Consider the following 24,738-nt stretch of genomic DNA (forward strand, 5'->3'; position numbering starts at 1 on the left):
CACCCTGCTAGTCATGTTAATAAATCTTTAATACATTTGCTCATCCATGAATATGATTTCTGCCCAAGTCTCGTTGGATTCCGGCTGTAGACGTGAAGACAAGACCTCCCATGATTCCGCGAAATCACGGAATCATCAAGCTACGCCTTTGTTTTGAATAAGCGACCTCTAGCGGCAAAAAATTACATATTGTGCCTTTTAAAAGCAACTTGAGCTGTGGTGTGTGATATTGACACAAATGGATGACATAATGATAATCAGACAATATTTTGCTCAGTAGTTTTGTGCTGTTACCTTGACTGGTTTATGCCTGTCATGGACAGCTGACTCCTGAAGCCTTTCATGTTCTTTATATTCTGTGCAGTGAGTAGTTCACTGCAGTGACAGAAATGAACTTTTCCACTATGAGGCAATATTTGACACAATATTTGAGTTTTACCTTTATAGTGGCATTTGTTTTATAACTTGTTTAGATGGATGCATAATCTTTGATGTCAAATTCTTACATTTAATCAATAAATTCATTTAAAATAATAAGGGACTGCTACCAATCAAATTAAATCAATATAAACATCCATATTTGCACTGCAGAAGCTTCTGCACTCTGAGCTGCTTTTTAATGCAGCTCAGAGGTGGCTTGAATGCTTTTACAACTGCTTGAATAGAAAAATAAAATGATACTTTAAATATGAAAGTAAAACTGGCATTAGGTGGCGGCAAGTAACTGTCTTAATGAGTTGAGTTATTGAGTCATTCATTCAAACTGTTCATTAAAACAATTCATTCAAACAGCAGATTCATTCGGTCATTGAATCATTCATTAAGCTGATCCATTCAAAATGCAGATTCATTCAGTAACCAAGCACTGCTGTGTGGTTCTTGGAGATGCAAAACAGTTTTGTTGGGGTTTCATTTGGAAATTTTTGTTGACAAAATAAAGAAAAAATAACAATATTATGTCTTAAATATAATTGAAAATGTGGGCGGTGTTCTTTATTGTTGTTGTGTTTCATTTCTTTCCTATCATACCACTTGCAGAAATCAAATACTACTCCTTTAATATAGTGGTTGCTCATTTTATAGATTGCCCTCTCTGCAAGCGTTCTTCCAGCAGGTACCGTTTACCGAATTCTGGTAAAATAAATAGAAAAGGAGGTGGGTACTCAGTAGGTCTGTGTGGGTGGACAAATATTTTACAAGAAATCTGTGAAGTTGTTGTGCGTGTGAGACCTGCTTTTATTTTTACTCCGTTCTGAACAAGAAATGCTGGAAACTAGAAGAACTACAGTAAGACATGCAAGTGTAGAAATATGCTGTGTAATTTCTAAATTGCCTTTTTTCAACCGCAGTAATATTATACTGCACTGAGGTCTGTCAGCTCTCCTCTAGGGATGGATTGGTGATTTCTATCTCAAAAAGAGAGAGGCTGAGCCACAAAACTGCTGGAACAAATTTAATTCATTTTTTTTCTCTGACCACTAAGCTTCAGTCCTGTCAGCATGATGAACAGGAGTATGAAATCTTAGTGAGTGCTTGAATTGTGGAGAGAATTACGCCCAAATTCTGTTTCATTCCTCTGCACTTTTTTTTAAGCACTGGCTCTTAATCTGTCCCTGTAGGTGGTGGGGGATGGTCTCCGAGTGGAGAAGACCAACAACCTTGGCTACAGCTGGACCTAAGGGACAGGTTGAAAGTCACATCTATTGCTACCCAGGGTCGCTGGGGCAGCTCTGACTGGGTGGCCCGATACCAGCTACAGTATAGTGACTCTGGACGAACCTGGAGACCATATAGACAAGAAGAAGTGATATGGGTGAGTCTAGCTAATCTCTGGAATTTATGCATCTTGAGTGATTGCCTAGACAATATTGGGCATTGTTTGAATAATTGGACACCAATGATAAGAAATCCTTAGCACACGTGAAAAATGAAACCATAGCAACCATAACTAAATAGAAGGGACATTGGCTGTCAAATGTACCTGTCGGTACTAAAAAAAAAAAGTTGACAATATCAGCATTTCTGCAGTACCTGGTACAGTCGGTACCTGCTGATAGACAGAGTTTATTTACAAGAGTTTATTTACAAGTGTTGAGCATTGTAGCCGATCATAGTCATATCTGTTGAGCGTGTGAACGCAATGGCCTATCAGAGGTGCTAGTCAGTAAGTTGAAGTCAGAATCTGCTCAACACCACTGAAAAAGGTTTTGTTTTGTTCAACACAAGCCACAGGCTCATGAATCATTTCATTATAACAACAAAGTGCAAACTCGATGCATATAAGAGATTCTGTCACAGTCACCAGCACCGGCACTACATTTCCCAGCGTCCCTCCCATTTCTCACTTGCACACGATCTCCAATCACCGGCACCTGCAAGTCATCACCTCTCATCAGCACTCCCTAGACAAGCAGTCACCATCCTCACCACATTGTCCTGTCTCGTATGTCTATTGTGTTGTGTTGTGGTCATGCCTGTTCCTGTATCTCCCGTTAGATTGCCAAGTAAAGACTTATTTGAATGTATCTTCTTCGTTGTGTATTTCCTACACAAGCAGCGCGTTACAGATTCATTGTACAATTAAGACAGTTTTTTTTTTTTATTATTATATCGGGAGTTTTCACAAGAAGCTTGCACTTTAGAGGTTAATTACGTAAACAACAAAATTCTGATCACTCACAAAAAACCTGTTGTCTTGGTTTACATGCATACCAGTAACCTTGCAACGCAAGTAAACCACGTTTTGAAATCTTTTTTAATACATCAGTTTATTTCCCAATAGTGACGTCAAAACATAACCTTTCGTGTATCTGATTCTGAGTATTCAATTTGTTATGTCTGTTTTGATGTTAAATAAAGCATTAAAAACTGAAGAGTGTTCCAACACGGGACACTTACGGACTCATATATTATCCTCTCATGCAGTTACAGATGCAGCATTTTGACTGTGGCACTTCTGCACGAGATAACATATTTTTATCATTTCTTGGGTCAAGAAAGAGTCAGAGTTTGCGATATATTTTCTCATCCCCTACAGCAAAACACTCGCTTTGTCTGGATGTGCTTAAATCCCCAGTAAGCATGCATTGTCGGCTTATTAAGCATAATCGGGGTAAGAACGTGCATGTTAACATGCTCATTGACAGCTTAAGTGATTATAAAGGGAAGGCTCTTCTCTTGCTTTCTGTTTATTGCCAGTTCACAATCTGAATACAAGTTTAGTTTTTCATGCTGCTACTGTAAGTACACTGCAAAGTTTCTGGGTTGAAAACCATATTTAAATGCGCAATTGAATCGTAAACCACAATGATTGACTGTGATAACCAATGAGACAAAACGGACATATGTTTTTTATCTGAAAGTGTATTCTCTGTAGTGTTATTTTAGTATTATTTATGTACTATCATAGTATTTATTATTTTGAAATACCCTTTTGGTTATACTTTATTTTGATGGTCCACTTTAGACATTAGACTAACTATAAGTAACATTGCAACTACATGTCAACTAACTCTCATTAGAGTAATACACTATAGACTGTTAGTAGACTGTCAGGTTAGAGTTAGGTGTTAGGGTTCGGGTTAGTAGAATAAGTTGACATGTAGTTGCTAAGTTCTTTATAGTCTGTAGAATGTCTGAATGTTTTGATGAGGACCATCAAAATAAAGTGTTAGCAAATATTAAGCAGATAGTGTACTAATACTCTAATAAGAGTTAGTTGATATGTAGTTGTAAAGTTACTTATAGTTAGTAGATAATGTCTAAAGTGGACCATCAAAATAAAGTGTTAAAGGGATAGTTCACCCAAAAATGAAAATTTAATGTTTATCTGCTTACCCCCAGGCATCCAAGATGTAGGTGACTTTCTTTCTTCAGTAGAACACAAATGATGATTTTTAACTCCAACAGTCGCGGTCTGTCAGTCAAATAATGTGTGTAAATGGGAACTCCATCTATAAGAGTCAAATAAACACGACAGACAAATCCCAATTAAACCCTGCGGCTTGTGACGACACATTGATGTCCGAACAGTATTTATATCATTTTTTACCTCTATAACACCACTATGTCCAACTCCGTTCAGCATCCGGTTAGTGAGGTCAAAAAAACGCGCTCTGATGACGGAAGTGATGTCTCGCGCTTTGCTTCAATGAGTGCGAGACATCACTTTCGTTGTCAGAGTGCATTCAGACCTCACTAACCGGATGCTGAAGGCAGTTGGACATAAATGTGTCATCACGAGCCGCAGGGTTTAATTTGGATTTGTCTGTGTCGTGTTTATTTGACTCTTATAGATGGAGTTACCATTTACACGCATTATTTGACTGACAGACCGCGACGGTTGGAGTTAAAAATCATCATTTGTGTTCATACAGCTCTTACAGGTTTGGAATACAATAAGGGTGAGTAAATGATGACAGAATTTTCATTTTTTGGTGAACTATCCCTTTAAGCTTTTATTTTCACTTTCAGTTTTCATTTTAATTTTAATTAAATTTTTTTTTTTTTTTTTTTTTCTATTTAGCTTTATTTTTATTTTCGTTTAAAGGGATAGTTCACCAAAAAATGAAAATTCTGTCATCATTTACTCACCCTTATTGTATTCCAAACCTGTATGAGTTTCTGTATTCTGTTGAACTAAAAATAAGATATTTTGAAGGTAACCAGACAGTTGACGGAAGCCACTGACTTACATAGTAGGATAAAAAAAAATACTTTGGAAGTCAATGGATACTGTCAACTGTTTGGTTACCAACGTTCTTCAAAATATCTTCTTTTGTGTTCAACAGAAGAAAGACACTCATACAGGTTTGGAACAACATAAGGGTGAGTAAATGATGACAGATTTGTCATTTTTGGGTGAACTATCCCTTTAAATAACGATAACAACACTGATTCCCTGTAGTGCCACCTTGATTTTTGCTTATGGGCATAACAATGCAAGACTATGATCAATGCTACTAATCAATTCATGTGTTGATGTGTTGATCACCTGCAAACTTTATTTTTAGTCTTTTATTCCATTTGACTGTCATATTCCAGCCTATATTTTTTATTCAAATTGCAAGGATCCGAATGGCCTGTGTGGCATTGATGCAAGATGCAGTGAAGCACGAGGCATTTTGATAAACTGCGTTCAGTGATGGAATTTTGTTTGGAATATGTTGATAAATTATTCTCCCTGTCTGAGATCAATAAAACACACTTCGGGTCACTTAAGACCTGTCAGTGCATGCGGCACATACAAATGATTCATTAGGCTATGTTAATTAATCCTGCAGTTCTCTAGTGGCTTGTTTCGGTGAAGTGATTTTCCACAGAGAAGAAATTTAAATGGGCCTGATCTCCATCTTGTATTGAATTTCATCCTCTTATTTTGAGTACATTTCACTTTCCTTCAGACTAAAAAACAAAGTGCAAAGTAAATTTCCCAGAAATGTCGATCAATCTTGTGTTCTTGTTTTTCCTGGTTGCTTTGTGAAGTTTTTCCTGTTTAAAGTTGCATAAAACCACCAAATGCCTTTTCTTCCTAATGAGCTGATGGGAGGGAATATTAATTATGAATGAATTCTTAAGTAGCCAGAGTCCACTGTGACAATGCTGGTGACACATTGAATTGAACATTAATTATTCTAAAGGACATTTTGCTAATTTGCTTAATTATTTTAGATAATTAGTTAATAAGATGGATATTTTTCCACTACGAAGACATAGTAATAATTTGAGCAGGAAGAAATTTTTCAAAGAATTGAGCAACAATCAAGCCCTGTCAAAAGACGTGCACATGTGATACCTGTCATTCGACTTCTGTGATGAATAACATAGTTGGTTGACCAACATTCAGCATTGAAATACAAAAATAATCCATTTGTTCAGCCTCCAGCCTAACCAGCAGGTTTCTTTTCACCTTGAAATCAAGTCTGTCACCAACAGAGATGGTGTGAGCCATGGTGTGGCCAAAAGGAGATATATGTGAAAGGAGAAACTGAGTTTCTCCTTGCTGTTGGGCACACACTGGCAATAGGACCTTGAATTTCGCATGTTTACCCATTCAGAGGAGGAAACCATCTCACAGAGGTGCCAGTCTATGCCAAGGTGAGTTGCCATGCCAGCTGGAGCAGATGCCAGTGAGTCAGACAGCCAGCCAGACAGAATCTGATGCCATCTGTTTAACGCCAAAATTCAGTCACCCACTTTGACTAAACCGAAACACGCTGCCCATTAGATAAGGGTCTTCTCATTGCTACTGCCCACCAGCTACTAGCTGTTAATCATGGTAAACATGTGAGTCAGTAAGTCAGTATAAATCCAAATGGTGTGATTCTGCCACTTACACAATATTTATGAAGCCATTCTGACTGCATTTGTGTGTTAATGATTTTGGATTGTTATGTCAGGAATTTTGTGTGAATGTACATCTGTATGGCTACACGGGAAGTATGACACTATTCGAAAAATAATTATCTATAGGCACAGAAGGGTTGAGGCTAATGGATGGAAGAGAACAGGAAAATACAGCTGTGATTCTGCAAAGAGAAAATATGTCATGATTAAGTCTTTTGTCATGATTTCAGAAATGCTGCTGAATTGTTCCATTTCCATCACCAGTTTTTTTAATCATGGAGTTTTTGTTGCGCGGATATCCCTCTCTCTCTCTTTCCCACCATCTGTGTGAAAGCTTTCTGGGGTCTGGAGTACAGCTGAGGTTTTATTCCTGCTGGCACAAAGCATTTTATTCTCACCACAGCATGAAGGTGGTGCGCTTTGACAATTAAATCCTACATTAGCCACCATCCCCTCAACCTGCCTCACCCCATTCTTTTCAACAGCTGTACAGTACCTTTCGCTCCTTTACTTTGCTTTCATCTATATCTATACCTTGACTTCTGCCTCCTGTGTGCATGGGAGAGAGAAGAAAGCAATTGAAAACCATTATAAAGGCATCCACAATCCAAGCAAAGAACTAGAGTGAGCGAGTTTCATGCAGATGAATACTACATTTTATGTACATTTAATTACTTATGTCTACAGAAAAGGTACCCAAGCTGATTTTCTGACAAACGGGTGCATACACATATAATTTTATAATGACTTTATAATTCGCTTTAATGTTAATTAATCTGTTTTATTTATTTTTCTTAGTGAAGCAGCAAGTAATACGCTATATCTAATCCATAAAATTTGGCAACAGATTACAAGCAATATAATTAATTAAATTCAACAAATATAATTGATTTAGAATGAATTAGATTAATTCCTTAAACGTCAACCATTTAAAACAAGTAAAATTTAAACAAAAAAATATCTGAATAACAGACAGACGTCAAAGATAAATTAATAACTCTTTATTTTTTATTGCCAACATTGAAGACACCTGATGATAACAAGCATAATCTCTCTAGGAAAGAGAAACACAAGAATTAACAGAGGTTTAGATGTTAATGTTGATTTGAAAATGTTGAAAATATTTGGTCACCATTATGGTGATTAGTGTTGTATTTAGTTGGGTAGTTTGACTCTTGCTTTTATGTCAGTTTGTGGTTTTTGTAGTGGTGTTTGCGAATTTTACACAATTTAAATGGTTGACTTTTAAGGAATTAATTTGATTAATTCTAACTCAGTTCTTGTATGTTGAATTTAATTAATGATATTGCTTGTAATCTGTTGCCACAATTTTATTGAGTAGATAGAGCGTATTACTTTTTTACAGTGACCTGTGATTAGTATAATGCGCATCAAACCATGTTAGGGCTTTCCGCACACACACTACTATTCAAAAATTTGGGGTCAGTAAGATTTTTATTTTTAAGAAATTAATACTTATTCAACAAGGATGCGTTAAATTGATCAAAAGTGATAGTAAAGGCATTTAAAATGTTACAAAAGATATCTGTTTCAAATAAATGCTTTTGAACTTTTTATTCATTAAAGAATACTGCAAAAAATGTATCATGATTACCACAAAAATATTAAGCTGCTGAACTGTTTCTTAAGCACCAAATCAACACATTAGAATGATTTCTGAAAGATCATGTGACACTGAAAACTGGAGTAATGATGCTGAAAATTTAGCTTTACCATCACAAGAATTTTAAAATATATTTAAATAGAAAAGTGATTTTATATTGTAAAAGTAATCTTTTGCTGTATTACTGTTTATTCTGTATTTTTTGATCAAATTAATTCGTTGGTGTTCTTTAGAGACTTTCAAAAACATAAAAATCTTACTGACCCCTAACTTTTGAACATTAGTGTGCTTTTCTGTACAGCCATTTAAAAGCAATTGAAACACAATAAACACTATTTTATAGGTCTAGACGACATGTGATCAGCTTCATTTTTATGCAGAATCTATCCAAGACCAAGCTATAATGCACATGCTTTTTGTTACTCTAAAATAAATAAGACTTAATGCAGAGTAATTTACTTATTCAGATTCTATCATAGAATATTTAATTAAAAATTCCATATTCCCAAGGCCACTGGGAGTCTTGCATACAGGTGGCTCTAAATTCTGCTCTAAATTTATAATAAATTTAAGTGCATACTTATTCATGAATCATTTTTTCTGCATTAAAATGTTTGCACACAAGTTAACAGACAAATATGTATATGCGGTTAGTGGAAAAAGACCCATTGTGTATGTTCCTAATGGCAGAATGTGGAAAACTCTCAAGGACGTACTTGCATATATGTGTGTGTGCTTTATAGCACACTGTTGATACCTTTGCCACTGCTATAGTGTCAATGTAATGAGGCATGACGTGAAGCAGCATGACAATACAGGAAACCACATCCACTCCATATCTATATTCGGTATCCTCCTCAGTCCTTAAGTGCACACATAAAGACATACGCACTACATGAGACAACGGCCGAGATATTACACTCCAGCTTCTCCCTGCTCTAATGGTCGTGTTCAGGCAGGAGAGACTGAAGTGACTGTTTGATGGCCATATCCTGTGCACAGCAGCAGCCAGAAGTAAACACCACTTTGCCTGGCGCACTGTATGTTTGGGCACGCAAGATAAAATTTTTCAGTCCGATGCAGAGGCAATACCTGATATGTTCCAGTCCAATATTGTTGAACACAATTTACCGCCTCATTGTCCCGGTGCATGCAGACCTAGTTTGGTTGTTTTTCCTGGCAAGGTGACACTACATATGTTTGCAGGTTGATATGAACGGCTTCAGATACAACTGCAGCCCTTCATCTTTCAAATGTGTGCATTTTTTGGCTTGCATTCTTTGTTTTTGTTTTTTAATGTGTACAAAAACATCAGTGCAGTGTTTCCCAATCCTGTTTCTGGAGGCACACCAACAGTACACATTTTGGATGTCTCCCTTATCTGACCCATATATTTCTGGTCTTGGAGAAGGGGTGGGCACTTCCAGTCCTGGAGGGCCACTTTACTGCACAGTTTAGCCTCCATCTCTTATCAAACACACCTGCCTGCAATTTTCAAGCAATCCTGAAGACTGTGGTTAGATTTTTCAGTTGTGTTTGATTAAGGATGAAGCTAAACTCTGCAGGACAGTGGTCCTCCAGAGTGCCCCACCCCGTCTTGCAGTCTCTACGAATAAGCTGATGAGTTGAATCAGGTATGTTAGATTAGAAAAAGTTTGAAAATGTGTACTGTTGGTGTGCCTTTAGGAACAGAGTTGGGAAACACTGCATTTAACCCGGTGTGGTGAGAAATCTAGTCCCCCCAAGGAATCAGGTGTCCTTTAGGACCCAGGCGGTAATGCCTAGTCAAAAGTTGTTATCACAATGTCTTGACCAATTATAACCTATTTAACTATTGTGTGATGTTTATTACATTAAGTGCACAAACAACATGCTTGAAATACAAACCCGATTCCAAAAAAGTTGGGACACTGTACAAATTGTGAATAAAAAAGGAATGCAGTAATTTACAAATCTCATAAACTTATATTTTATTCACAATAGAATATAGATAACATATAAAATGTTGAAAGTGAGACATTTTGAAATGTCATGCCAAATATTGGCTTATTTTGGATTTCATGACGGCTACACATTCCAAAAAAGTTGGGACAGGTAGCAATAAGAGGCCGGAAAAGTTAAATGTACATATAAGGAACAGCTGGAGGACAAATTTGCAACTTATTAGGTCAATTGGCAACATGATTGGGTATAAAAAGAGCCTCTCAGAGTGGCAGTGTCTCTCAGAAGTCAAGATGGGCAGAGGATCACCAATTCTGCTGCGAAAAATAGTGGAGCAATATCAGAAAGGAGTTTCTCAGAGAAAAATTGCAAAGAGTTTGAAGTTATCATCATCTACAGTGCATAATGTCATCCAAAGATTCAGAGAATCTGGAACAATCTCTGTGCGTAAGGGTCAAGGCCGGAAAACCATACTGGACGCCCGTGATCTTCGGGCCCTTAGGCGGCACTGCATCACATACAGGAATGCTACTGTAATGGAAATCACAACATGGGCTCAGGAATACTTCCAGAAAACATTGTCGGTGAACACAATCCACCGTGCCATTCGCCGTTGCCGGCTAAAACTCTATAGGTCAAAAAAGAAGCCATATCTAAACATGATCCAGAAGCGCAGGCGTTTTCTCTGGGCCAAGGCTCATTTAAAATGGACTGTGGCAAAGTGGAAAACTGTTCTGTGGTCAGACGAATCAAAATTGGAAGTTCTTTTTGGAAAACTAGGACGCCATGTCATCCGGACTAAAGAGGACAAGGACAACCCAAGTTGTTATCAGCGCTCAGTTCAGAAGCCTGCATCTCTGATGGTATGGGGTTGCATGAGTGCGTGTGGCATGGGCAGCTTACACATCTGGAAAGGCACCATCAATGCTGAAAGGTATATCCAAGTTCTAGAACAACATATGCTACCATCCAGACATCGTCTCTTTCAGGGAAGACCTTGCATTTTCCAACATGACAATGCCAGACCACATACTGCATCAATTACAAGATCATGGCTGCGTAGAAGAAGGATCCGGGTACTGAAATGGCCAGCCTGCAGTCCAGATCTTTCACCCATAGAAAACATTTGGCGCATCATAAAGAGGAAGATGCGACAAAGAAGACTTAAGACAGTTGAGCAACTAGAAGCCTGTATTAGACAAGAATGGGACAACATTCCTATTCCTAAACTTGAGCAACTTGTCTCCTCAGTCCCCAGACGTTTGCAGACTGTTATAAAAAGAAGAGGGGATGCCACACAGTGGTAAACATGGCCTTGTCCCAACTTTTTTGAGATGTGTTGATGCCATGAAATTTAAAATCAACTTATTTTTCCCTTAAAATGATACATTTCCTCAGTTTAAACATTTGATATGTCATCTATGTTGTATTCTGTATAAAACATTGAAATTTGAAACTTCCACATCATTGCATTCCTTTTTTATTCACAATTTGTACAGTGTCCCAACTTTTTTGGAATCGGGGTTGTATAAAATGAATGCCTATGTATTGCATAATAACACAAATTGGTTGGTGGTCGTAGCAAACACACTGTTAATCTTTTGTCTGGGACAGCTGAAAAATCGTGCATCGTGTCTCAGGCTTTAGTGCACACAAATTTATGAATAGGTCAGGGGTGGGCAATTCCAGTCCTGGAGGGTCAATGTCCTGCAGGGTTTAGCTCCATCCCTAATCAAACACACCTGAAAGTCTTCAGGATTACTTGAAATTTCTTTATAAAAGAATTATATTGTGAAGAATAAACCCAAATAACTACATCTGAATTCTGATGTACTGTATGCATGGTATCAAAACTGAATATTTTTGTTATATAAAGTGAACCGTGAAAGTTGAGTGATTAACGTTACACTTGTCTATAAGCTTTTCCATGCTTTTAAAATTATTAAAATACTGCATGTGAAATTAAAATAACTTGCAGAACCATTCACTAGAGACTTGCTTTCTGCAACTCTGGTATAATCTAGAATCCCAAGTTTCCAGCTTGTAAATACGACTTCACTTGGTGTGCTCAGAACTCGTAATTACGATATTTCAGACTGCACACGAGGGCACAATAATATAGATAATATAAAATAACATAATTTAATTATAATAATCTATATATAGGTCAGTGAGCCCAAAGCAAATCTGTAGTGAATGGCGAAAGTTAATAACTCAGTTAATAACTAGCTTATTAAAGTTAAAATAAGCTAGTTATTTTAGTTTATAAAATTATAAATATAGATATTTTTCTTACAAAAACCCATCGCTTCACTTCAGAAGGTCTTTATTAACCACCTGGAACCATATAGATTATTTGTGTGATGAATGGATGCATGTTTTGGGCTTCAAAAGCTGTCCCTCCATTCACTACCATTATAAAGCTTGGAAGAGCCAGGCTATTTTTAAATATATCTTCAATTGTGTTTGTCTGAAAGAAGATAGTCACACACACCAGGATGGCTTGAGGGTGAGTAAATCATGGGATCATTTCATTTTTGGATGAGCTATCCCTTTAATGTGCTTTTATTGCAACTATAGTGACCATTATAGCAACTATAGTGACCATTATAGCTGTCTTGAAAATGTTTTAATATGTCAGAAAAAGTTGTTTGTTAGCCTGTTAATGTTTAGCATGTATTTATTTAGCAGACACTTTAATCCAATGTGACTTACAAATGAGAATAATACAAGCATATGTGATTAATCTAAGTGGTTAACCGCTATCTGATTGTTAGCTATAGAGGGACAACAAGAGAAACAGACCAAGACAAATGAAGATTCATGTCAGCAGACAGCACTACTGTATGCCCATTCATTCCATTGTCTAAGGAATATTCACTGAAATTATAGATACTTCTCTAGATGTAGCTAGAAAGTGCAGCGGCGTCTTCTTGGGGAAAGAAATGGATTTTATACATTGATTTGAATCATTTTGTACATGTTTTTGTCCTCAATGTTCTTTTAAACAATGTAGCTGTGAGAAATATTACTGATGGCAGAGTTTGCACCAGTCTAAATGGAAAGTGTTTAGTTTAAATCAGCTTTTCTGTGAGGTACAGAGATGGAATGTTTATAACAGATTGGCTGCTGAATGGGGAATTGCTGTACAGTGTTTGCATTGGATTACTGATGGAGTTATACAGGTAGATGTTTTTTATTGAGCAAGCTCTCCAGATATCAAAGCAGTATTAAGCACAAAGCATCAGTGAAGAGGTCTGGCTTTTAAAGCTACAAGCTAATTTAAAGTATGACTCAATTTTTTAAAAAGGAATTTATGAAGTTAACTATCAGATGATATATTTAATTATTAATGTATTTAATGTATTTCAATGTAATGTATTTTTAATTATTTGCAATAAATGTAGAAAACATCATAAGTTATACATTTATTGAACTTCAATATAGTAATGAACAACTGCATTTGACCAAATATTCTGTGAAATTATTGAAAAAAATATTTAAATACTTTGTATATCACCACAAAAAAGTGCAAATTTTGTTTAAACGGTTGGTTTTAAATTAATCAATTCAAAGTGAAGCAAAATCCCCATTCTAATGAGCTGCTTTTAGTTAATTACCAAGATTCAGAGGTCTATAGAGCTGGTCTATTCTGCACAAGTCATCTGTGTACACACAGGTTCTGGTTCACTAACACAAACAAACTAACCAGAAACTCAAGCTCTTTTTACAGTTATTTTATATCATGTAGGCAATATCTTGCACCTCAGACTTTATTTTTAACTGATTTCATTATACCAGAAAATAGTTCCACCAGAAAGGATTTTAACTATTATTGGTTTATATTATAGTTATTTGGAAACAAAATTGCAGGCTAATCATAAAACCTTGTGGAGAAATTTAAAGCAGCGAGGCATAAAAGTAGCTATTTATTTCCTGCTGAATGATTGTGTGTTGATTTATGGCTAGTTGATGTGGCTCCTGCTCCATGGGGTTGTGCATTATTTAGAAATATATCAAATGAAAAAGATTTGCCAGTTCATTAAAAATGCTCTGTTTGAAACTGACCACCCAAAGAGGTCACCTTGTTGTCATTTTATTTAATATAAAATGCAAAATCTGTAATTTTGAAAATGTCAAATGCTAGAAAATTGCATTTATACTCAAATTATCTCAGTTTAATATAATTTAACACTCTTTTAGAGTTTTGGAGTTGGTGTTGTCAGAGCCTTAAGACCTGGTGGTGGCAGATCCAGTTCTCACAATGAACAGAACACTCTGCAGAGTTATTGTTTGGATTTCTGCAGTGCCTCCCATTGACTAGTTGTTGCTTGTTTAGTTTGGGCTGATTGTGATGTCTCTGAAATCGATTTCATCTGCCTTTCTCCACTGCTGGTTTGTGTTCACGTGATCCACCAAGTGGAAAGCCCTAGACGTGCACAAACCCACAGGTGTACACATTCACACAAAATCAATATGTTTCATTTCAGAACTCTCTCTTATCTGTTCCTCTGTGCTTGGATTGGTAAAGCAGATTAACCTAGACTTTTTCAGCTCTGGCTAAAATAATACTACTGAAAATGATGTGGCAAAATATGAAAGTCCCTTATCATTTTACAATAAAGATCAGTTGTCAATTTCACACAAAAACAATACATGACGTCCATGATGAGGAATATTTGAGTAATATTTACTGGAATAAGGCATGTTTTTAAGGCACAGTGTAGTGGTTTGGAAAGAAAGATAATCATTTTAATGAAATGTCTGCAATCTCTAAATACATATTGTAAGTAGAATCCGTGGTGGTGGTGGTAGGCTATTAAAATATTAATGAATGCCAAAATCTTTTTTTTCTCGCAATTAACAGCAGCATTTGAGGTTTGATTGCAAATTTAATCTTCAGCATCATGAAAAGGTCAGAGCTGCTGTGTTGTGTTTTGTGCTTTGGCACTGATCTCCAAGACTTTTCATATTGTTTCTTTTTTCATTAAGCGCTTTGATGCCTTTGCTCTGCAAACCGCCCACTTTTTACCCCACATAATACGATTTTGGTGTCCATTTAAAATCAATGGCAATGACTGGAAGGAGCTTTAGCGTAAGCCGCTAACAGCGGCTAATGTGGCAAGGAGGATTTATCACGTTGTGACAGATTCTATTAAACCACTCTAAAAAGGTCAATCAGTTCAGAAACGTGTTTATAGATATTTTCTCCCGGCCTTTCTCGTATGCTGCTCTGTCTCTGTCTGGCTTGTTTGGCTAGTCATCAGGTGTGGTCCAACATGTCTTTGTGTTTCCACAGAGCTGGAGGTGACCATGGAAAATATTGATTATGTTGAGCTAAAGCCACTAACGGCTTAATCAGATCATCTCACTGTTATGAAGACTCTGATAGAGTTTGCTGATAGAGCTTTAGCTGCAACATGTTTCTTTGATCTCTTCTTCTCTTTTTTTTAAAGGACTAGAAATATTTTTGGAATATTCACATAGCAAATGTAGAAGTCTGAATTAACCAAGATCACACACAAAAACAATGTAAAGCCAGACGATAAATTATAGCTCAAAAACTTCATCGCCTTCCCATCTTTCATCCCTCCTCTTTCAAACAAGGTTCGATAGATCAGAGTTAATTGACCTCTGAATTGAACTTTACAAGCAACACAAAATGTCAGCAGTACCTTTAAAATGCAAAATAATAATGATTATAATTAAAAAATCGATACTTGCCGTCTGTGTATTGACTCTATATTGGGATGAAAGAGAACACAGTGTTATACTATATTGATTAGCTTCCTCTCACTTTAGTTCAGAGCATTCAAATACCATCACATTGGCCAAATGAAGAAACAAGGAAGTTGCTAGACAACAAGTCAGTTATAATCCTAACCTCTATAAAAATGTACATGGTAAACAATGTTTTATTTTATTTTATTTTTTAGTTTAACTAAAAGATTACATGGAGATTAATAGATTAAAAGATTCTTTACATGCCTGTAGATGTGCATTTTCAGGTGACCAATTTGGGAGACATTGATATCCATGCTATTTAGCACGGAAGTTGTTTTGTTGAAGAGCCTTTAATAAACAGTCACTAAACCTTGTTGAAATTTATTTGACATTTATTTTATTCTGCTGTTTGACCAGCATTCAGTTTCCGAGAACTATTGGCTGAAGTACCCAGATTTTGCCATGTTCGCACTGCAGGAACTAGGAACGATTTTAGTTGTAGGAACTCCTTTTGGGGGAACTAAATTAGCTCCTACTTCAGAGTAGGGTCTAAACCAGCACTGTAGGAGCTATCAGTGACGTGAGTATATGTTGATTGGTCAAACTCATGTCAAACACCGACACCCAGCATTTTTAAAAAGCCGTGTAAACATATTTACTTTACAAACAAGGAAAACAGCGATAACCACTTTGGGAGACATTGATATCTAGGAGACCTGCAGGTTGCAAGTTTTATGATAGATTGAGAAAAAAAATTGTGGAGCAGCTTGTGTAATACAAATTTAGAATGTTCATTTAAAAAAAAAAAATGTATATACTTCCTATAACACAAGGCCTGAGGAATATAAACTTTAATTTTATTTTATATGAAAAAACTTCATAGTTGAGTATGCAGACATTTTGTTTGCTTGTTAAACAAAGTACCATCATCTTTTAAACAGCTTAATTCAAGGCTTAAGAATTTCATTTAAGTTTCAATTAGTGATATTTACAGTGTGTTGCTTAGTCCTCTCTGCTTTGTGTATCTTACTAATGAAAGTCTTTGAAAAGCTATTGTACCTGTCTCTGTCTCTCTCTTTCTTCCTCTCTCTTTGCCTATGCTGAATGAACACACAAGCTAAGCCTATTGTTCAGTACAAGGATTAAACACCTAGGCCTTCATCCTTGGGTTGAGAAGGTGAATCACTTGTAAATTAAGTTTTCCTGTCATCGTCCACTGGGATGTTGGAGAAAGTTCAAAAAGCATTGAATTATTCCCTTTTTCTCTGAATAAATCATACATGGAGCATTGTTGAATTATGTATAGAACTTTTGTTTTGCATTATTTTTTTATGCTTAGTCTCCCTTGTAAATTTGTGAGCACAAAGGAGATGATACTATGGAAGTAATAGCGGAAATATCTGAAGATATCTTAAACCAATTTGTATACAGTAAAGCAATTCTGTCGTGTGAGACTGTCTATATTAAACCAACACACTATGTAAATTTATAATAAAGGAAGTAAGGAAGTACAGGACTGGCTTTTTCAGAGATTTTCGGCTATTCTGAAAAGGTGACATTTCAACGCTTTCCTATTAAAGAAAACAAATGGCATAAATTGACTGCAAGGTTTAAAAAAATAACCAGAATTCTAATAATTCTCTCATTTGTTGATATCCAGGAGAACATGTTTTATTCTGATTGCTGCCTGTAATAATTCTGAGAATGCAGTTGCACTGTTACATTTCATCATCCAAGTTTATTTTTCATTTCCTCTCCATTTTCTTTGCATCCGTGACATTTTTTTCTTCAGCTGATTTCTCACTAAATGAATTATTAATATCAAGTTCAACAGCCTCAAAAACATCAGTCCAAAAAGAGATTAAAATCATGACTCCTTTCACCTTTTCTGGCAAAATTATGACATTTTTATTTTTGTATTTTAAAAATTGAAAGTAGATCATTGAATAAGCCAGCTCACATGAACTTTTTTAATGATATCCCACTAATTTACACCACACTTCAGTCATGCTGGAAGCTAGTCAACCATTAGTCAGAGGTTTATTCATGCTCACAGTCTGTGAGCGACTGCTTAAAACTCACTTGGCAATGAACAAACATTCCAGTCACTCTCTCCTACAGAAAAAAATAGATCTTTCTCTATCTGTAAGTTTGCTCATATTTTCTCATTGTTTCATCACACCCTTGATCTTTCATTAACTTTAATGATGTAGACAAGAAATGAGTTTATTCCAGTTTGTATGCTGTCGGCATACGTTAGCTCGGTGAAAGACAAACAGACTAGCCGCCATCTTCCAAAAATCATTTGGCAACTTCCCCCATACAAGCTCAGGGAGTGATTTATTTTCAAGGATCCTTTAATAAAAATGACAAAACAAAACAGCCCAGCAGAGATGAATCAGCACACAGCTGAAAGACCGAGAAGGTCAGAACTCATCAGAAAATCATTTAGTCTCATTTCATCATCACTGGGGAGCAAAGAACCAAACTCAAAAAGGATCATTTGTGCTAATATAATGTTTGCATCGTACAAAGCATTGTATGCTAAATGGTGTCTGCAGGGCCTGTTTAGCATGGAAGTTGTTTTGTTGAAGAGCCTTTAATAAACAGTCACTAAACCTTGTTGAAAACACACATTTATTTTATTCTGCTGTTTGACCAGCATTCAGCTTCCGAGAACTATTGGCTGAAGTACCCGGATTTTACCGTGTTCGCACTGCAGGAACTAGGAACGATTTTAGTTCTAGAAACTCCTTTTAGGGGAACTAAATTAGCTCCTACTTCAGAGTAGGGTCTAAACCAGCACTGTAGGAACTATCAGTGATGTGAGTATACGTTGATTGGTCAAACTCATGTCAAACACTGGCACCCAGCATTTTTAAAAAGCCGTTTAAACATATTTACTTCACAAACAAGGAAAACAGCGATAACGGCATTTACCTGTTCTCTGCAGGGTTGTGTTCTTTTCTCTGCTTCGATACTGAAAGTTGTCATAGGAGATTTCGTCTCTTAGCTCCAATTTCTGCTCTTTCAGTCGCGTAAATTCTGCGTTTACATTCCATCTCTGTTATCACGAAACCCACGACACACAACAAACACAGCTCCGATCACGGCGTCTTCCATCCACCGGTTTTTAGCGTTTGTAAATGCTGCGCTTAAAGACGCCGCTGTCGGCCGCTTCACAGTTCCTAATCCCGGTGCAGATACAACCAGGAACATGGCCCGGGGCAGAAATTAGTTCCCGGGGAACTATCCTAGTGGCTAGCTCCTATAACTGAGTTCCTAAAACTATTCGGTGTGAAAGCCTCTAACCATTCAGAACTTTGGGGTCAGTAAGACTGGAGTAAAGGCTGCTGAAAACTCAGCTTTGCCATCATAGGAATAAATTACATTTTAAAATACATTAAAATAGAATATTTTAAATTGTAATAATATTTCACAATATTGCAGCTCTACTGTGTCGTTAATCAAATAAATGCAACCTTAGTGAGCGTAAGGAACTACAGTAATTTAAAAAACATTTTTAAAAAAACTAACCGACCCCAAATATTTGAATGGTAGAGTACTTAAAATATTTGATTTCAGTATTAGCATGGTATCTATTGGAATGTCTGACAAATATCACTGTATATGTGTGTACCTATGTGTATTTTTACAGACGTTTACAGGAAACAGTGACACAGACACAGTGGTCCAACACAAACTCCCTCACTCAATCAGAACTCGATATATGCGTCTTCTGCCCCTTGAGGGAAGCCCCAGAGGAGGAATGGGTCTACGGCTAGAGGTCTATGGCTGCACATACAGTGAGTAATACCTTACATGAACTGATCTGTAGAAATCATGGTAGAGATTTTCCATTGATTTTTTTTTTTAACTGAACTAATGATATTTTCCATCATATCTCTAAAACTAACTGTCACACAAACCTTTCTGCATGTTTATATTTCATTAAGCCATTATGTAGTATGTTTATTTAGCCCTTCTCCTAGCAAAGTCGGTATGAAATGGAAGTTGCGATAGTCTTTTCTTCCCTATTGTGATGTATATCCAAGTAAAACGGCTTCTCAAACAAGAAGAAATGTAGGATGGGACTTGATTTTGTCTATTGGGAATCAATTGGATTGTTGGATGTTTGTGGTTTGCTATTGATGCAATCTTATGTGAGTAACAGGTTGTCCCACCCCTAGTTTAAAAATAAAAAATAAAAAAGATGTGCACAGATAAATCACGTATAATAAATATTCCAGAAAAACTAAGAATTGTCCATTTTGATTTCATGGTCAAAGCATTTTTAATGAAGGTACTTTGATATCCTTTCCACAGTGTAGGTGAAACTTGACACACACACACTTGCATTAGTTTATTTTTGCATATTTTATACCATACTTCATATCTGAAGAAGTCAGCTGCATTCAAACATTCAACTTCATTTTCAAATCAACAGGAAGTACAAGAGCAGTCAGATCTTGGAAGGTCAGAGAAAGTTCAGAGAGCTGAGGGTCTTCTCACATTCTCTTTGATCTCCTTTTGCTGTTTTCCTCAGAGTCAGACGTAGCTGACTTCGACGGTCGCAGTGCCTTACTCTACCGGTTCAACCAGAAGTCCACCAGCACAGTGAAAGACGTGATATCCCTGAGATTCCGGAGCCATCAGGCAGAAGGTGTTCTGGTTCACGGAGAGGGACAGAGAGGAGATTTCCTCACTCTGGAGCTTCAGAGAGGAAAACTCATTTTGCATCTCAATTTGGGTGAGAGGAAGAAAAGGGCAAGACATAAGATAAGCGAGAATAAGAAAGGAGTGGATTTTTTTCCCCCAAAGGAATATGAAATTGCTGAAGAATCTCATCCCGTATGATTCAGAATGACCTTCTATCCTTTTATTCTCACTCAAGTGGCTCTTGATGGATCAGAGAGTGAAATTAGAGAAAAGTACCTGAGAAGTAACGTGGATGGATGGATGGATGGATGGATGGATGGATGAACCAGCTAAATTCTTTGCTTTAAGGGTGTGTTCACACTTGGCAGGTTTGGTTCAGTTAAAAGGAACTCTGGTGCGATTACTCGAGCGCACTTAGCCCAGCATGCAGTGTTGTTTTGGATGTGTGATAAGTTCCGTCGCAAAATATATGTCATACGCTCGGTATTAAAAATGACAGTGTGAACACTACATGAACAAGGACTAAATGCCTAATTTTCTTTTTTGGTTCAGATCAAAAGAACCAAGAGAGCCAAACTACAAGTGTGAGCACACCTTTAGGTTCCTAAATCTATGTTCTTAGTCTCTCTTCTGCTGTCTCTGCACAGACGATGCCAAGCCCCAGTCTAGCGGTCGCTCATCTTCTGTCACATTAGGAAGCCTGCTGGATGACCACCACTGGCACTCTGTTCAGATTGAGCGCTTTAACAAACATGTCAACTTCACCGTGGATGGACACACGCAACACTTCCGCAGTCAAGGACAAGAGGACACACTAGAGATAGACTATGAGGTGAGATCTGAGTGTAAATTATTATAAATTTGAATTATTTTCATTCAGTAAATTATATTTGTAATTTGTTTAGACAACACTGAAAATATGACTAAAGGCTATCCCAAATACACCAGTAGCTCCTCACTGCAGTACAGGAGATCCATGGGGTGAGGTTGGATCCAGATCCAGGGGGTGGAGACGGGTAGGGATCAGTGTTTGGTGTAGGCAATCAGTACTATGATTGACATGACTAATAAAATCTTAAGAATCAGCTGCAGGGTGGCATTGGCCTGGCTTATGATGTCACACTTGGATGTGGGCTGGGTTGGATGTCCACTGCAGGTTGCAGCGAGACGCTCCTCATATGTAAAGTGGGAAGAGTTGGATCTGGATCCAGCCTCACCCCCTGGTGTGTATTGGAGATGGTCCTCACTGCAGAACACGGGATGTGTTCTGCAGTGAGGACCATCTCCAATACACAGCAGACATTGACAGAAAAAAATATTTAAAAGTAAATTCTTGTTATAACAAAACAAAACAAATAGAAGAAACGAATAAGATCTATTTCTGTGACATGCATAAAGATATCCCACTCCCTTGTTATCTGAAACCATGTTTCAAAATATTTTATTCAATCACTGTCACTGCAAACTTATGAAAGCCTGAAACAAAGCACCACAGAGAACAAAGTCAATGATTTCAGGAATCTCAGCACAGATATAGATGTAAACCAAATTACCACACAAAGACCCTTTAAAATACACTACCGGTCAAAAGTAAAGGCTTGGATCACTGTGTTGGGTAGTGTAGAGGCTTGGATTGCTATCAGACCTAAGTGTTTTTCTAATTTGCTTTCACCTTTATTTTTGTTACCCATTTTTCTGTAATGTTTCACCTTTTCTTTTCTTCAACCTCCACCCTGTCTTCCATCCCTCCATTTATTCTTTTGTGTGTATAAGTGATTATTTCAAACATGAGAGCACATACCCCCCCCCCCCCCTCCCCCCCTCCTTTTTTTTTTTTTTTTTTTTTTTTTTTGTATTTTTTACTCATTCTCACTTAAATGATTAATGGGTTCAATACTGAATGAAAATTGATACCATTTATTATGGATTAACCTCGTTACAAACAGCTAAAATATTTACCACTTTCCTTTTCTCTCTATTTTTCTTTTCTTTGTTTTTTTAAAGAGCTTCCAATGTTGACAAGGAAAGCAAAGTATATCATTTTCTCATTGAGTGCCTATTTGATGCTTTGTACCATTACTATCAAGGTTCAGCACTCAAAGAAACAAGCAAAAGTGCAGATACACCACTATCAAAGCCCAACTAAACACATGCTCTGAAAATTCAGCAATGCTTTCTATTTCTGCAAAACAAAATAGTTGCAACGTATTGCTTATATTAAAATGTGGTATATAACATGTCTATAAAAAAGGTATATAAACTTGCCCTCAGAATTATTCTCTGCTATGCAAACAGTATTGTTACTGATCTCTGGGATATGTGGTTGTTTTGTGTGTTTGTGTGTATGTGTGTGCGTTTCTATGTGTTTGTCTGTCCTTATTCAAGCTTAGTTTCGGAGGAATCCCTTTGCCTGGCAAGCCTGGGACGTTTCTCCATGAAAATTTCCATGGCTGCATAGAGAACCTCAACTACAATGGTGTCAATGTCATCGACATGGCAAAGAGACGGAAGCCACAAATCTATACCGTGGTAAGTTTGAACTTTTACAAGTGCTAGTCTAACTGTAAATACCATTTTTCAGCATGCCTATATTGTGAGAATCAATGACACTTTAGTGAGTTTGAAAACCATCAAATCCCACTCTTTCTGAAGGATGTGAGTTGAACTCATGCTATTCACAAGGTGAAGTGAGACTTCAAAAGCATAGCTTTGTTGATTTATTTTTGTATTGTGTCATTTAAATAACTTTATTCACACAGGCATTTATATCCAATACAATTTGCAACGGTGTCACTTGGTAAATTACAGTAGCACTGTGTGTGCTTCTAAAGTCTGCTTCTGCAATTGTGTGAAGTTGTGTGCATCGCACCATAAAAGAGCTCTCTTTCTCTAATTAAGAGGCTGTGAAGTCTCTCCTCTTGTCCATTTTTCTCTCGCTCTCTCCGGGTGGTCTAATACACTTACCACAGACAGGAAAAGAAGAGCACTGATCTTCATTTTTCTTAACCTCCCTCTTGTCAGAGGAATTTTAAGACAAAGATCTTACCAGCTTATTGCAATTCCAAAGTCCAAGACTTCACTGCAGAGCTTGACATTAACTTTTTTGCTCACCAGCCATTGTAGCTGGTGGTTTTCCAAAGTTACTAGCCACTCAGCATTTTCACTGGCCATAATTTGGACATCGATACCGTAGGGGAAAAAGCTGCCATTTAGATATTTTTAATATTATCTCATTATTTGGCAGTAGGTATATTAGGCTGCTGTTATTTTAAGACCTGACGCATGGATCCATTATACCGTTAAACATGCGTTTTCTTTCTCAATTTTTTATGTTCACTTAAAACATAACTGACTGTGTTTCTGTGAATACTCACCAAGGCTGGCATTTTGACATTATTTTGTGTGTATTTGACTGTTGCTGCGAAAAGCAGCGAAAAATAACTCAATTAGTACTGAGAGGCGGCTTTATGTGCGCGCGGAAGATGAGTATTGGAAGCGTTTCAGATATTTCAGTATCAATATGTATCGATATATTTTTGACAACACTAAATTGCACTTAGTTTATTATTTCAGATGCCTTTTTAAAAGACTACAACTTATATATATATATATATATAATATATAAAATTTAACCGCCAAAGTGGCTAGTAAGAGTAACACGCCACTGTTACATGGGTGTTAATGTCAAGCCCTTCACCAACTGAATGATGTTCATGCAGTGCTATAGCTATTTTTATACAATAAACTGTTATAGTAACAATTCTGATTAACAGGCTGTAGATTAAAATGGAGCAACTGTATGCCATATTCTTTATGTAGGTTGCACTTTCAAAATGCTTTGAGAACTTCAAAACAACATTGGTCCTCAAAACAAAAGTTAAATTAAACATAGCCACTGCATTCATGTGCAGAATTGTCTTTCATACTCATGTTGTAAATAGGAAACCTCAACGTTTCATCATTAGAGTGTTGAGAGGTATTGATTCACAGACCTTGTCCTGGTCTGTTCCTTGTTGGTGGAATGACCTACCACGCTCTATCCGAGCAGCTGAGTCATATTTTTTTGGTCAACACTTGACCCAGCAATAATAGCACTTTTTATTTTACTTTTCTTTTTTCGATTTTCTATTCTCTTTCTCCATCTATTCGCGTATATTTAAAAAAAAAAAAAAAAAACCCTTGCTACGAGCACTTTACTGATGAAACTGTGACTTGACACGGCACTTACATACTACTGTTGATTTGATTGCTTCTACTATTCTCATTTGGAGAAAAGCGTCTGCTAAATGACTAAATGTAAATTAAATGTAAATTTATAGCAGGATTTCTCAAACTTTATTATTTTTGGGGGGCTCCTTTGGGTTTATTTAAGCTCCATTGGGTCCTAATGAGTCTTAAATTAGGTTTGATCAAATTACGGTCATAAAAAATGTTAAATATCTTAA

General features: G+C 36.8%; 1 protein-coding gene across 4 annotated transcripts in view; it reads left to right on the top strand.

The window, feature by feature from the left end:
* cntnap5l (contactin associated protein family member 5 like) overlaps positions 1–24,738 on the top strand; it is a 70,406-nt gene that overhangs the window by 24,743 nt on the left and 20,925 nt on the right. For all 4 annotated transcript variants that reach the window (XR_007932610.1, XR_007932611.1, XM_051912512.1 and 1 more), the window contains exons 3-7: positions 1,620–1,813; positions 19,293–19,440; positions 20,181–20,384; positions 20,941–21,125; positions 22,679–22,822. Coding sequence is in view for 2 of the 4 variants with exons in the window: in XM_051912512.1 (XP_051768472.1) it covers positions 1,620–1,813; positions 19,293–19,440; positions 20,181–20,384; positions 20,941–21,125; positions 22,679–22,822 (875 nt within the window). In the remaining 2 variants the exon portion in view is untranslated. The remainder of the gene's footprint in view (positions 1–1,619; positions 1,814–19,292; positions 19,441–20,180; positions 20,385–20,940; positions 21,126–22,678; positions 22,823–24,738) is intronic.

Source organism: Ctenopharyngodon idella, chromosome 11, assembly GCF_019924925.1.
Source record: "Ctenopharyngodon idella isolate HZGC_01 chromosome 11, HZGC01, whole genome shotgun sequence".
Taxonomy (NCBI): domain Eukaryota; kingdom Metazoa; phylum Chordata; class Actinopteri; order Cypriniformes; family Xenocyprididae; genus Ctenopharyngodon; species Ctenopharyngodon idella.